Consider the following 14,930-nt stretch of genomic DNA (forward strand, 5'->3'; position numbering starts at 1 on the left):
ATGTAAACGACATCGCTTGCTCGCCCCAGGCCGTAACGAAACTTCCTCCTCTTCGTCCCTTCCAGAACCACCAGAACATACTCTTGAGTCTCTCTCTCTCTCTCTCTCTGCAATGGATTTTCACACTCGCGTCATTTTCTACCTGTTTTTCCTCTCCTCTCTTCTCTGCTTGCAAGTTAGGGTTTGTAGTCTCTCTCTCTCTCTCTCTCTAATATACACATAAATATATGTATGTATATTTACAAGGTATGGCTGTGGATCTGATAATTCTATGGTTCTCTATGGTGGTTTTGATCCAGGCTGAAGATGCTGGTTCTGTTTTCTTCATCGACAGCTCAACTCGTCAATTTCTTCGCACTAGATCATCTAACGATGTCGTTGCGGTAATTCCTTGTTATTAATTTTTTAATCTCTTTATTCTCCCCTAATTCGTTGATTGGTTCATGTGGACCAATATTTGTTGTTGTTTTTGGACATTGTGTTGAAATTTTAGTTTTATCAATTGCTCCTTGTTCGGTTGCTGAGATGCTGTAGAAATTGGTAATAAGAAATGTCAATTTGAATCTTACTTTCAAGAATTTGAACTGCTAGTGTATCGCAGGCTCTGGAAGTTTATTAAGTGTTAATTTTGGTATATCTCGGGGTTTAGGTACCAGTGAAAAGAATTAGACATGGAATTTAGAATCAAACTGGGATAGTCAAATTTGAACTTAGTTTTATTTGAGCAGTGTCCATGGGATAATATTTAGGCATCAATGTCGTTCCAGTTAACTTGTGGTGATAGATTCATTATTTATAATTGTTTTGCTATTGAGAAACAATTTTATTTGCAAGCACAGTTGAATACAGTAATTTTTTACTTTAATCTGAAAAGACTCTGGGTTTTTGGCAGGGATACAACTTAAAGATATGAAAAATTATCGATTAAGTTTTGAATTGCAAGAAAAAGTAGTCTGTCACCTTGTTGCTAATAAAATATACTTTTCATAATAATAATTGAATTCTATGGATGCTGGAAAATATCGTGTTCTTATTATATGAATTAGTCACACTCAGTAGGTAGAATGCGTAGTTGGGGAAGATTTAGACAAGGGCTGTTTATGCTCCTACGGTCCTACATTTAAACATGTCGAGGCCCCTCTATATGATCTTCTCACCATCTATGCCCATTTTTCACTTTCACAGCCTGACTCAATGTTGCTCTCGGAAGTCGGAGCTGCCGTATCGGTCTTGCTTGGTCTTGCACCACCTCCAACACTTTCAGCCTCTGGTTCATCTAAGGTTATTGAATAACATTTAGCTGATGCAAGATAGAATTCTTGAGTTCCTCCGTGTCTTTGGTCTTGGACGGTTCAGCTCATATCAGTGTTTGTCTTTTGCAGTTAAATGAGGTCCTCATGCCTAATCCATTTGATAGGCCTCGTGCTGTTTTTATGCTAGAAGTCCGAGGAACAGGTCTCTGCACTTGATTTCGAAATGCATTTTGGACAACTGTAACTCTCAGTTTATTATTATGTTATTATAATTTTGTTTGCCTAGTTTTTAGATGAATGTTTTTATATGTGCAGACCCTAAGCTTGTGGTCAACTCAGATAACGCCATGTTCAGCACTGCTTTTAAGAGAAAGGTTACTTTTGGCTCAGAGAAAGCTGCCAACATTCAACTTCCAGGTACCTGAACTTTTGTGGACATTTATGATTGGCGAAGTTATTGTAAGAATATGACAATTTTTTGTATTTGTATCATTTTTTTCATAAGCTGATCACATATCAATTCTATGAGTTGACACAGATGAAAATGAAGTCTCCGTGTTTTCTCTGGATGAACCCTTCACAGATTATACCAACAAAGAAATTGGTGTATTTGTGAGTCATGACTGATCTTATCTTCTTTCTATATTCCATTTTATGCTGTTCATCTCTTTCATTCTGCTGTTTCATTTGGTTTCATATCTGAAAACTTAGGTTTCTCTTTTACTTTCTGTTTAGGCTTCTTGGATGGGTGGATCTTACGTTGCTAATTCCCTGGAGCCATTAGATGGAGAGTTAACCATCCCGTTGGCAGATGGTTCCATTGTGAATCTTCATATGTCAAAGGTTCACTCAGGATTTTATAATTTTTGTTCTGTTCTTTTTTGCATGTGCAGTAATTTTATGATTGATAGATGTGTATAGGAAGCAATTTTCTTTAATAACTAAATTTCTGCTAATTATTGGGAAAAATAAATTCCATTTGTTTTCAGAAAGCAGACAGGGAGTTTACTGCAAATCTTCTCTCTCTCATTCACAATTTTAGAAGGGCAGTAGAGTTGCATGAAGATTTGGTGCAAAGTACTCCAGCTGAGTTGATAACAGGCTGTTTTGATGGCATTAAGGTGGCATATCCTACACCCCCTCTCCAACCCCTCTTTTTGTTTTAAATGTTAAATAGATGTTATGTTATGCCATCTAAATTTCTGCCGATAAAGTGTTCTTTTATTCTATATATTAGTTGTTATATGAATTCGAGTAACAAGAACACAACATAAATATAATTGTCAACATGGATATAAGTTTGGAGACTTGGACACAGGTGTGAGAGGCCTATCATTTCAGTGCTTGAGAAGCATCTTTTAAGCGTGATGATATCTCATAGAAAAATATGTTTCATGTACTCATTTGTCAAAAAAAAAAAAGAATGCTGACAACGCTTTAGAATATATTTAGACACAGAATATGTATGTATCCTTTATACTTACATATTCATGTTTCTCTCTTTCTTGCAAAGGGGGGCAATTTGGGTTCATGGGTTGGTTCGTATCGTGTTGAGCCACAGGTATACGGCTATATAGGTCAACCCGAAGTCGACACATTTAATAAAATGGGTCAAACCCCTCAACCTTGACAAAACCTATTTAAATAAACGATTGACACGACACGACCTGCATAACCCGTTTAATAAATAGATCGTGTTGGGTTGACTTGAATGCGACCAATTTCAATCCATTTCAAGCTGTTTAATATAAATGGGTTAAATTGACCCAAATACTTGGTATGACTTGATTAACATAGTTTCATATCTTATAAGCATAAATTATATCAATTATACACCTTCATTACTGAATTTATGACAATCAATTAATAATCGATATCTAATTATCCATAATAATAATTAGATAATAATAATAATTAATAATTAGATAATTAATAAATTATCCATAACCGTAATTAATAAACATAACCCACCTTCTCAGCACGATATTCATTTAAAATAATATTATAGTCCAATAAAGTTCATCTACATAAACAATCACATAGCAACAAAGAAAATAATGTTACATTCCAACAAATAACATGATAAAACCTCATCACTAAGCATCAACGTTTACTAACAGAATAGGAAGTAGATGGAGTTGAAGTGTAATTTAAATTTATATGGGTTATGTGGGTCAATTGCTAGTTAAGCGGGTTGACCCAAAATTAACCCTTTATTAATCATGTCGACCTAGTTTGACCCGAATTTTATTGCACTAAACACTAACCCGCTAATTTCATGTTGTGTTTATGTCGGGTTCGCGGGTTGTCTTAAAAATTGCCAGCTAGTTTTGCTATTATTAATTGGTTTTAGATTCGTTATTTTTTTTATTTCACTTCTGAACAGGCTTTGGAAGAGCGATATGGATCTGATGGTTTTCCTAAGCACGGAATGGGTCTATTACTTGCTACATTGTCCAAGATGTTTGATTCATTCCAAGAAGCATACAAAGGTCAATTATCTTGGTTATTTGAAATTATTAGTTAATCTTAAACTTTAGCTTTCTGACCTTCCCATGCCAAGATGATTTATTAGTTAATTGTGGTGGTGCCAATTTAATTTATTAAGACTCCCAATTCACCTGATATGCTTCACATACTGTGACAGTGCTAGGCTTTCTTGTTCTGTTTTTACTATAACCTTGGTGTTTTATTGATATGGATGAGTGGGGTTGGAAACTAACATGTGTATGCAAACACAAATTTCATATAAGCTAATCTCTTTTGAAGTAACTATTCCTGTTTCTTTGGAAGATTGTAGCCAATATTTTCTGGGAAACTATCTGCAATCTTTTAGGTTTTGATTAGTGATATCCTCTTTGTAATTCAAATTGGTTGATTTTTTTATTTTTATTTTTTTCCGTTTATCATTTACATCAGTGGCACTAAATAACATGGCAGGTCAAATGGTTGGAGTTGTCTTCTTTTATGGTTCACCCCCCGCACAGTCAGGAAAAGTGTTGAATACAATTTTTACTTCTCAGCCATCAGCGCGCTGGTTGGTGGAAAAAGAAGCCTCCTACAATGTGACTGTTCTACAAGTGGTGTTGGTTAGACGGACGATTGCCTGGCTCACCGGAATTATTCTTCTCATTTCAACTCTCTTGGGGGTAAGAATTGATATTAGTAACGGCCCAGCATCATGTTTTATGGAAGTTAATTTGAAAATCAATGCTGGTTAAAACTTAAAAGCACTCTGCGTGTATGCATGCACATGCATGTGCATGGACATATATTTCTAGAAACCCAGATGTCTTAATCTTTATATATCTTCTGGTTTTTGGTTAAGTTATTCTTTATGTTTCTAATTTTGAGGGAACGAGAAAAAAAAAAAAAAAACCTGTTTACTAATGAAATTGTTAGTTTCATTTTAAATGAACATCTTATTGATCATCTGGTTGTAAAGAAAGCCAGTCTTGCATTTGAAAATTAGCTTATCAAATTTAATATTAATTGACACAATGCTACAAAGTAGACTGTAGAGTCTGCAGTATACATTGTATCAATGCCTGATTTGCTCACAGCACGTTCTCTATGAAATTGGTAAGAAGATATGACTAGCAATTGGGTTTCCAAATGCAGCAGGACCTTGATTAAGATTTTCTATTCTTCAGGAGGATCAATGCTTTGTTTCTGTTTGATTCAGATTTTCTGTTTGAAATTTCAATTAGCTGAAATCAACCAAACACATTTTAACTTGGCTATAGAAGTAACTTAATACAATTTCAAGTCCAGAATCTCATGAAAGCAGACTTTAACAAGCATTTACCTAACAAAAATAAAGCTCCTTTCATTAATTTCAATTCTAACGGTAGAACAAACTATTAAAATAAAACCTCTAGTGATTTATTTGGTGTCACTTTTCCTTTTCTCTTTCAACCATCCATGTTGTTTTTGCTTCTTTAGATTTCAAATCCCATGCAGTTTCTCTTTTGTTTATTTATACCCGTGATCTTGTGTTCTTTTAAGGCAAACCATTTGAACAAGGTGAGTTTTACACAATTAGTTCACAGTAGTTTGAATTATACTACCTGTAGTGTTAGCCATCACTTTTGTCTAGGAAATGGGCAAACTTGTGGATAAAGGGAATCAATATAGAAATTTTACTTGAAACATTTTAGACATTGACAACTATGAAAGCTTTTGGTGAGATTTGAGACTTAAAAAACTTAGGTTGTGTTTGTTTCGATGTAAAATGTTTCCTGTCAGAAAATATATTTAGTAGAAAACTTTCTCTTTTTCTAAAAAACAACACTAATTTTTTCGTTGTTTGGTTGAAACCGTGAAGATGGCCCTGAATTTTCTTTTACTGTTTGGTTCACACCGAATATCATTACCTATTACTGAATGTAAAACAACCGCTGCATCCCGCTATCAAAAACTCCTAAAAGATATTATAGTTTTTACCCACTGCCACATCCCTTGACCAAAAAATTCTACAAAACACTACAATTTCCAGAAACTCAATTACGATATCCAACAAATCCAACTCAAATCACCAAATTTATCTAATTCAAGCCAATAACACTTGTTGAACCTGACCAGCAACCCAAACAGCGAAAGCGAGTGCAAGGGCTAGCAAGTCTTGGTCCTTGCAAACAATGTGGCATGGTGGGGGCATTGTGTAGGCATTGGATATATTGTTATTGCTCTTGGCCAAAGTGTATTGCACAACCCTCGGCTGTAGCATTTCATTTGCGGCAACACAAGCTTCGTGTAGACCTCAGCCGGAGAATTTAGGCCATGGTTTGGTGGTGTGATGCTCGTGGAGGTGGGGCAACCATGGGCGGCTGTGGTGCTGTTTGTGTGGGGAAAATGTTTTATGTGGAAGCAAACACAGCCTTGTAGTAAGATTCAAAAGAAATTCATGATCATCAAAAAGATTCAAAAGAAATTCATGGGTAGATTCTAGATGATTATCTATTGGTTGCTAATCTAGTATGGTTTGATAACTTTTATGGTTCATGTGAAATTTGTTTTTAACTTCAATGCTGGAATAGGAGTATTATAGTAGATAGTTAGACAATACGACGGATTACATGTTTTAAACTCGAATGGTGTTAAGTAGATGGCATTTATAATTGATTGACAAGATCATCATTTCATCTTTTCTTGTTTTGTCTTTGTTGTCTGCAGGTACACTTCCTTGTCAACATGCCCCTCACAAGGGACACCCTTCTGTATTCTAATGTCAAGCTCGACTGAGCCTGAAAAGGAGCTTCTTAGTTGACATTTGAACTGCCAGGTTAGACCAGTTCTCCATTGAACCTATCTTACATGGGCATTTTGTGGATGCTTCATTATCTCTGCCCATGGGCCATGTAGTTTATGCATACAGTTCCTTAGTTGTTCTGTGGTATTGAACAGGTTGCTCTAGCTAATAAGATGTTCTCTTTGTTTAAGCATCAGTGGCTAGATCCATGAGAATTCGGTTTGTAGAAATTCTATTGTTTAATGGACAGCGGGTTCTTTTATGTAAAGCATGGTGCAGGCACCATATGGTGGGAGGAAGACTGCTGAGAATTTTAAGGTGATTCCGTGATGATATGCATTTGGTATATACGAGGATGCAGCGTTGATATTTACTTTTGGCGGGTTAACTTCGGGACCATACTGTGTTATTTTCTGAAATTCTGAATACTTATAGTGCAAGTTTGATTCTTATTTCTCCTTAATGATAAGTGTTATCTTCCTTACATGCTCGCATGTGTATGTTGTGCATATATGCTTGTGCAAGCGTATAAACCTCTTTTAGAAAGTTATGGCCTCCCATCTGATTAACTTCTAATTTAATCACTTTTCGAATTTGGCTGCCAAATGTAGGGGTTGATAGGAAGGCTTTTTTTTCTTTCTTTCTGCTTTTTTTTATTTTTTTATTTTTTTATTTTATTTTATTTTTTTTAAGTAATTCGACACCCATATTTTATGGACAACACTAAACGTTTTCTCTAGTAATGTTTTTTATTTTATTTTTGGTGAACGTTTCAATAATTATGTTACAATAGAAAGCGATCAATCTCTCTCTTTCTCAACTACGGCCCTCTGCAGCTTAAGATCACACAATCCACATTTTGAAGGAGAAGAATTACCACTTGATAACTAGTTAAAAGTTATCTTGGACTGGGGGTGGAACTACGCTGTGGTTTTTCCTCTCTTTTTTTATTTTCCTTAGTTTTAACCACCAAACCTAAAATTTTATTTCTGCCAGACTTAGATTATGTTATAAATGAGAGATAATTAGTAAAAGCTGCTTCTTCTTTCTTTCTTTCTTTCTTTCTTCTTCTTCTTCTTCTTCTTCTTGCATATGATATAATTAATCAAGCTTTGGCCTGAAAAGCTCAAAAACTTGCATGACCACACAACATAAGCAAGAAGAGTAGTGATTCACTACCACCTAAATATATAACTTTTCACCACCTTGTCTATGTGGCAAGGTGGTCCCCCACTTTAATTTATTTTAAAAAAATAAAAAAACTCAAAAAGTTGTGGGGGACCACCTTGCCACATAGGCAAGGTGGTGAAAAGTTGTATATTTAGGTGGCATTGAATCATTATTCTAAGCAAGAATGGATCAACCTCATTGAACAGGGCGAAATCGGGATTGCTTATTTGAGGATAAAAGTATGAATAAAGGGTCATGCCTAGTTTTTAAACCTAATATATGTATAAATTTTTTTAACTGCTCCGTTTGTTTCGGCGTAAAATGATTTTTGAAAAATGATTTTGGCATTTTTCGGTGTTTGGTTTAGGGTTAGGGTTTTATGCTTAATAAATTTCGGAAAACGATTTACGCTTTTTAAAAGCGTAAATCGTTTTCCGAAGACGCCAGACGCGGTCGATCTATTTTAAACGACACAGTCGACCTTCACGTTCAAGCAGCCGACCACCATCGAAATATTGTCGGTATCGGAATCTGGCCACCTTCGCCGGAATCCGGTCAGTTCGGATTCCGGCGACCAATCTGGCCAAACCGGCCGGATCTGGCCAGACAGGCCGGCCAGAGAGCCGGAATCTGGCCACTTTCACTAGAATACGGCTATCACAGATTCCGACGAAACTGTCCGCATTCCGCCCTTTATCTCGAATTCTGGCTATATTAGCCGGAATCAGGTAAAAATGGTCAGAATCTTGTCGGTCAGTGACTGAATCTCGTCATCGATGATTTTTATATTATTTTATATTAATATTTTATATGCTTTGAATAAAAATTAATTTTTATAGGTTAAAATGATTGAATGAAAATAAGAAAAATATTTGTGATTTTCTGTACGCGCCAAATGTTGGACCACAAAGGGTGCAAACCCAAGTGTAGGTTTTCGCAAGTAATAAATCACGGTAAGTCCGAGGTCGATCCACAAGGAATGATTAGACACGAGAGAATAATTCTTACTATTTTGCAGAAAAGAAAAATAAATAATAAAAAAAAAATAGGAATTTTTGCTTTTGGTTTCCACTAGAAAGTGGAGCAGAGGAATATAATTTAAATTAAAAAGTAAACTATAAAACTAAAATAAATAAATTTGATTTTGAAAATAATATTGGAAAAGATTAGGGTTTCAAGGATCCACCTAGTATTTTATTATATATTCATGAGACATAAAAAAAAAATATAAAATAGATTAAACATGGGTTAATTGAGAATTTGATTTCAAAAACATGAAACAATAAATTAAGTATTTCATATATTTTCGAATCATATCAAATCAAACAACGTAAGCATTTGATATAAACAAAAATCATAAGGAATCAAAATAAACTTGTCCCATTAAATTACTCTCAAATAAAAATCATCCCCAAGATTTAATCATTCATCTATGAAGAACAAACAACATGGTCTCAAGAACACATAATAAAAATACTAGGCTTCACCTCTAACCCTAGCTAGAGGTTTAGCCACTCATGTTTATGAAAATAAATTCCATAATCAAAGTACTAAACATAAATTAAAAACAAAGAAAATAAAAATTCAAACTCTGCGCCGCTATGCTCTTCTGTGCTCCTTTGCTCTTCTCTTCTTTCTCTTTCTTTTGCTAGAGCAAAACATGGTATTTATAGAGCTTGCTAGGTTTTTTTTCGGTGCTTCTAATCTAGAAAGAATTTGAATTTCTTGCGTTAATTGCACCGCAACCTAAGTGTGGAAAGGAAATAATATCTTTGATACTGCATTCTCTTTTGGAAAGAAATCCATCTTCTATTCGGTTCTCCAAGTATGGAAGGAGATGCGCGCCATTTAAAAAAATAAAAATATGCATGTGTCTCTTGTTATGGAATGAATAGGTGCTGCCAAGTATGACATTCATTCTTTCTTTCCATCTTTTATTTCTTTGATTTCCTTTCTTCTTTTCCTTCTTTTATTTATCGTCTTTTCTTTTGGTCTTCTACAAAATAACAATTCATTGCATTAATACCAATTTAAGCTCAACTTTAATAATTAAACAATATTCCACAATAATGCTTATTTTAATAGAAAAAATATGTACTTTTAAGCAATTATCACACCCCCCAATCAGCTTATTGCTAGTCTCTAGCAATTCAAGCAAGTTCACACGCATTACAAGCAGAGACTCAAGAAAAGAGATTTTTTTTTTTCAATTAACACAAAAAAAAAAAAAAACAGTCCAAATTCATAATACTGACAACGATCAAAGAATTTTCAGATGCTTTCATAACTCAATGTGAGTGGAATTTTCAGCCAACATAAACACACTCTCAATTTCAGATTTGCATGACCTTGAAATTCTATCAAAATAATTATGTTTTGATTCAAGCCTTACCGGTGTTAACACTCAACAATTGAAATCACTCTGAATTAGGTGTAACACTCTCAAATATATGTGAGTGGAATAAGGTAAGCAAAAATCAAATATCTCACATATAGATCATATGAAAACCGCTTAATCAAGAAAGAACAAGTAGTCTCATGAAAGGCTGCTGAAAATAATTTATACCACACTCATTGGTTAGTCATGAAAATTTCTGAACCATGCATTCCTTGAGATCAAATAAAGACTTTCATTAGGACGTAATGTAGGGTTAAGAGAAGGGAAATAACTAACAAAAAGGTAATGGTAAAAGTGAGAAATGTTTTCAAGAATAATTGGAACTTCATCATCTTCTAACATTTCAATCAATTTCTTTTTCCATATTTTCCTCCAATAAGCACTATTCCTTCTTCGAAATATACCTTCTATCCTTGAACATCAACCCCAATTTTTTTTTCTTTTTTCTTTTTCTTTTTTTTTTTATCCTTTTTTTTTTTTTTTTGAATCACACGCCACCTCATTAGAATAAGTTAATTGACCACATTCTTGGAACATTTTGGAAAGGGGTTTAAGAAAGAAAGGCTAATCATAAGGCTCAATGGGGTAACTAGCGACAATATATCAAGAAAAGAAATTTTAGGCTCAAAATATAAAAAGATGGCCTAATCTCATCTCTCAAGGATTTGCATAATTCTTCAATATTCATGAGTTCTCAAATTCAAGTGTAACATAAAAAATCAATTTTTAGCATTCAGCCAAGAGAGAGAACAATGAGACTAACTACGGAATAATATTTGCGCATCCAAAAGAAATAAGATTCCATGAAAATTTACCCTCTCCACAAAATGATTGGCCCAAAACTCACAAGGGTTAAAAATCTCCACATTTTTTATCCTCAAGAATTTCTAAGTCACTTCTATCCTTAACTAAGAGACGTGTTTATGGGGCTGAGTGCATGTGCAATGAATTGAGCATGAAAACAATGAAATTCTTTAGCAGGAGTAGCATAATGAAACTTGAACAAAAATTTATGCTGAAGACACAAGATTTTTTTTTTTTTTAAACAAAATTGAGACTAAAAAGAAAACTCGCAAGACACCAAACAGAAAAACACAACTTTTTTTTTTTTTTTTTTTTTGAGAAAATATATAAAAAAAAAAAAAATTGGTCTTTTTTTTTTGAAATATAAAAAAATATAAAATAAACAAAACAACACAAGAACAACGACAATAATCAAGCATCAAGCTCCTCCCCCCAACCTAAAACTTACATTGTCTCTAATGTAACAAATTAAAATAAAGAAGTAGAGATTAGGAAGAGTACCTTGAAGTGATGAAAATAAACCAAACTTATTGCCTGCAAAAATTAGAAAAACAAAACACACAAAACAAAACAAAGACAACCTAAACTACGACACAGACATTTCGATTATAATGACAAAATTGAGTTCATGTGTTTAGTAGATCTCGATAAACAAGATCCTCAAAATCACTAGACTCATCTATCGGCTCCAAATCTTCATAAAATGGTTTCAAATATTTTTCTTTAGAAACATTACCATTTTTTAAGTTTTCAATTTTGGGTGCTTTGACACTTGATGGATGAGTTTTAATGGGTGCATGCAAGTCCTCAAAACATGAGTTACATCCATTAGTGTCCATCACTAGATCAACATCTAGAATAACATGAGCTTTTTCCAATTCTATATCATCACTCATGGGATTTAGTAAACATGCCTCTATAGGATCAGAAAACATTGAGTGAGAAAACTTATCTTCTACCAAGGTTTGGATCATGTCCACCTCATGAATCTCCTCGTCATCATCAATGACAGGTTGCTTACAATTGTTGAAGATGTTCAACTCAACGGTCATATTTCCAAATGTAAGCTTCATGATTCCATTCCTGCAATTAATCAAAGCGTTAGAAGTAGCCAGAAATGGTCGTCCCAAGATGATAGGAACGTCAATGCTAGAATGTGAAATAGGCTTTGTATCTAAAACAATAAAATCTACAGGAAAGTAAAATTTATCCACTTGCACCAAAACATCCTCTACTACCCCTCTTGGTATAACAACAGATCGGTCGGCAAGTTGAAGAACAACTTTGGTCGGTTTTAACTCCCCAAGGCCCAACTGCTCATAAACTGTGTAGGGTAGTAGATTTACACCTGCTCCTAAATCCATTAATGCTTTATCAATCTTAGAATTGCCAATGATGCATGGGATAGTTGGTGATCCAGGATCTTTCTGCTTCAAAGGAATTTTCTGCTGAATTATAGCACTTACCTGCTCTGTTAAAAATGCTTTCTTGTGAACAAAAAGCTTTCGCTTAACCGTGCAAAGATCTTTCAAAAATTTTGCATATGAAGGAATTTGTTTGATGGCATCCAACAAAGGAATGTTTATTTTCACTTGCTTGAACACTTCCAAAATATCTTGATTTTCTGTTCCCTTTTTAGGTGCAAGCAACCTTTGAGGAAATGGGGCAACAGGCTCATACACTTTCTCCATAACATCTCCACCCTCACTAGGCTTGTCATCTTCCTTGGTTTCTAAATCTCCCTTAGGTGGTGAAACTTTTGTTGGGACCTCTTTATTAACCACCTTTCCACTCCTAAGGATAGTGACAGACTTGGCATGTTCCACTTGAGTATTGCTGACTTCATTTACCCCAGCTCGAGTCCTTGGGTTAGGTTCAGGTTGGGCTGGAAACTTTCCTTTCTCTCTCACATTCAACTGAGACTCAATTCTGCCAACTGCGTTTTTCAACTCTTGAATATCTTGCCTGGTATCTTGGTTGATCTGAGATTGGCTTTGTATAAAGGCTTGCAATGTTTCCTCCAAGGTCTGCTTATGTGGTAGCACATAAGGAACATGAGAAGAAGATCCTTGAAATTCATTTGCAGATTGACCATTTCTCCAACTAAAATTCGGGTGATTCCGCCAGTTAGGATTATATGTCTCAGAATAGGGTGAACTGAATGGTCTTTGATATGCATTGGCCGCATTGGCCTGTTCATGCAACACCTCTTTGAAAGCAGGTATTGTGGGACAATCCTTGGTCAAATGCACATTAGCCTCACAAATCTCGCAACTAATCTCAATTGGTTTGTGACTCTTAGTCACACCCACCTTGCTTAGCTCTATAGCCTCCACCTTCCTTGTCAATGTAGCAATACGAGCACTCATATCCTCATCTGCTTTAACGTGGTATAAACCTCCCCTAGAATTGGGTTCAGGTGTTACCTTATCACTCCCTTCTGTGGTGTCCCAGACTTGAGCATTTTCGGCCAAGAGATCAAAATAATCCCAAGCTTCATCGGGTGCTTTGTTCATAAACTCATCATTACACATCATCTCCACAAATTGCCTCATGTTGGAAGTCAAACCATCATAAAAAAAACTTATCACCCGCCATGTTTCGTACCCATGATGTGGGCATGAGAGTAAAAGTTCTTTAAACCGTTCCCAGCATTGAAAAAATGTTTCATTTTCTTTCATGATAAAATTCATGATGCTCCTTCCCAAGGTATTGGTCTTATGAGTTGGGAAAAACTTTTTCAAAAATTCCCTGGTCATCTCTTGCCATGTCCCTATTGTTCTGGGCCTTAGGGTGTGTAGCCAATACCTGGCTTTTTCTGTCAAAGAAAATGGAAACAATGTCAGTTTAACAACATCATCAAGATTACTAAGATGCATAGCACAAACCATATCAAATTCCTTGAGATGCATGTAAGGATTTTCAGAATCAAGCCCACAAAACTTAGGCAGCAATTGGACAACCCCAGGTTTAATGTCAAAATTTCTTGTATTGGCGGGGACTGCCACGCAGGAAGGGGTACTTGACCTAGTGGGTTGCAAATAGTCTCTAAGGCTTCTAACAGGTTGGTCAGCTTGGTTTTCAAATTCATCTTCATGGTTACTCCCTTCATCATCAGCCATATCTATAGAGTCGTTAATAAACTCTTGCTCATAATTATGCAACTCTATAGGGAAAATATCAATTTCTACCTTACTAAGCCTTTTTGTGTAATCGCGTTGCCAAACGCTCATACACAGAAAATTAATTCAATACGCTACAAAGTAGAACAATATCACCTGGAGAATTTATGATGACTTCGCACTTTTCCAAAAATAAATTTCCCTTGAATTTCTCAGTTGTAATGATTAGAAAGTTGGTACCTATAAAAAAAAAAAAAAAAAAAAAAAAAAAAAAAAAATAAAATTAAAAATAATAATAATTAAACTCAGTGTCTTAAATGCACTCCCCGACAACGGCGCCAAAAACTTGTTGGATCACAAAGGGTGCAAACCCAAGTGTAGGTTTTCGCAAGTAATAAATCACGGTAAGTCCGAGGTCGATCCACAAGGAATGATTAGACACGAGAGAATAATTCTTACTATTTTGCAGAAAAGAAAAATAAATAATAATAAAAAAATAGGAATTTTTGCTTTTGGTTTCTACTAGAAAGTGGAGCAAAGGAATATAATTTAAATTAAAAAGTAAACTATAAAACTAAAATAAATAAATTTGATTTTGAAAATAATATTGGAAAAGACTAGGGTTTCAAGGATCCACCTAGTATTTTATTATATATTCATGAGACATAAAAAAAAAAAAAAAAAAATACATTAAACATGGGTTAATTGAGAATTTGATTTCAAAAACATGAAACAATAAATTAAGTATTTCATATATTTTCGAATCATATCAAATCAAACAACGTAAGCATTTGATATAAACAAAAATCATAAGGAATCAAAATAAACTTGTCCCATTAAATTACTCTCAAATAAAAATCATCCCCAAGATTTAATCATTCATCTATGAAGAACAAACAACATGGTCTCAAGAACACATAATAAAAATACTA

General features: G+C 34.6%; 2 protein-coding genes across 6 annotated transcripts; one reads left to right on the forward strand and one right to left on the reverse strand.

The window, feature by feature from the left end:
- Positions 1-6,988, forward strand: LOC133872450 (uncharacterized). 5 transcript variants are annotated; one of them, XM_062309983.1, is made up of 12 exons: positions 1-175; positions 300-383; positions 1,186-1,281; positions 1,383-1,455; positions 1,569-1,670; positions 1,792-1,865; positions 1,989-2,096; positions 2,243-2,374; positions 3,640-3,745; positions 4,194-4,402; positions 6,429-6,537; positions 6,660-6,988. In XM_062309983.1, exons 1-11 carry the CDS (start codon positions 113-115, stop codon positions 6,495-6,497), a joined length of 1,116 nt encoding a protein of 371 aa, XP_062165967.1. In that variant the 5' UTR covers positions 1-112; the 3' UTR covers positions 6,498-6,537; positions 6,660-6,988. The 5 variants fall into 5 exon arrangements, with proteins under 5 accessions (XP_062165967.1, XP_062165942.1, XP_062165949.1 ...); XM_062309958.1 differs by having other exon boundaries at positions 2-181; XM_062309965.1 differs by having other exon boundaries at positions 2-181; positions 6,702-6,988.
- Positions 6,989-11,502: 4,514 nt separating this feature from the next.
- On the reverse strand, positions 11,503-13,998 carry LOC133868938 (uncharacterized). The gene is made up of 2 exons (XM_062305954.1): positions 11,700-13,998; positions 11,503-11,570 (listed from the first exon to the last, which is right to left on the reverse strand). Exons 1-2 carry the CDS (start codon positions 13,996-13,998, stop codon positions 11,503-11,505), a joined length of 2,367 nt encoding a protein of 788 aa, XP_062161938.1.
- Positions 13,999-14,930: the final 932 nt, after the last annotated feature.

Source organism: Alnus glutinosa, chromosome 1 (genome assembly GCF_958979055.1).
Source record: "Alnus glutinosa chromosome 1, dhAlnGlut1.1, whole genome shotgun sequence".
Classification (NCBI taxonomy): domain Eukaryota; kingdom Viridiplantae; phylum Streptophyta; class Magnoliopsida; order Fagales; family Betulaceae; genus Alnus; species Alnus glutinosa.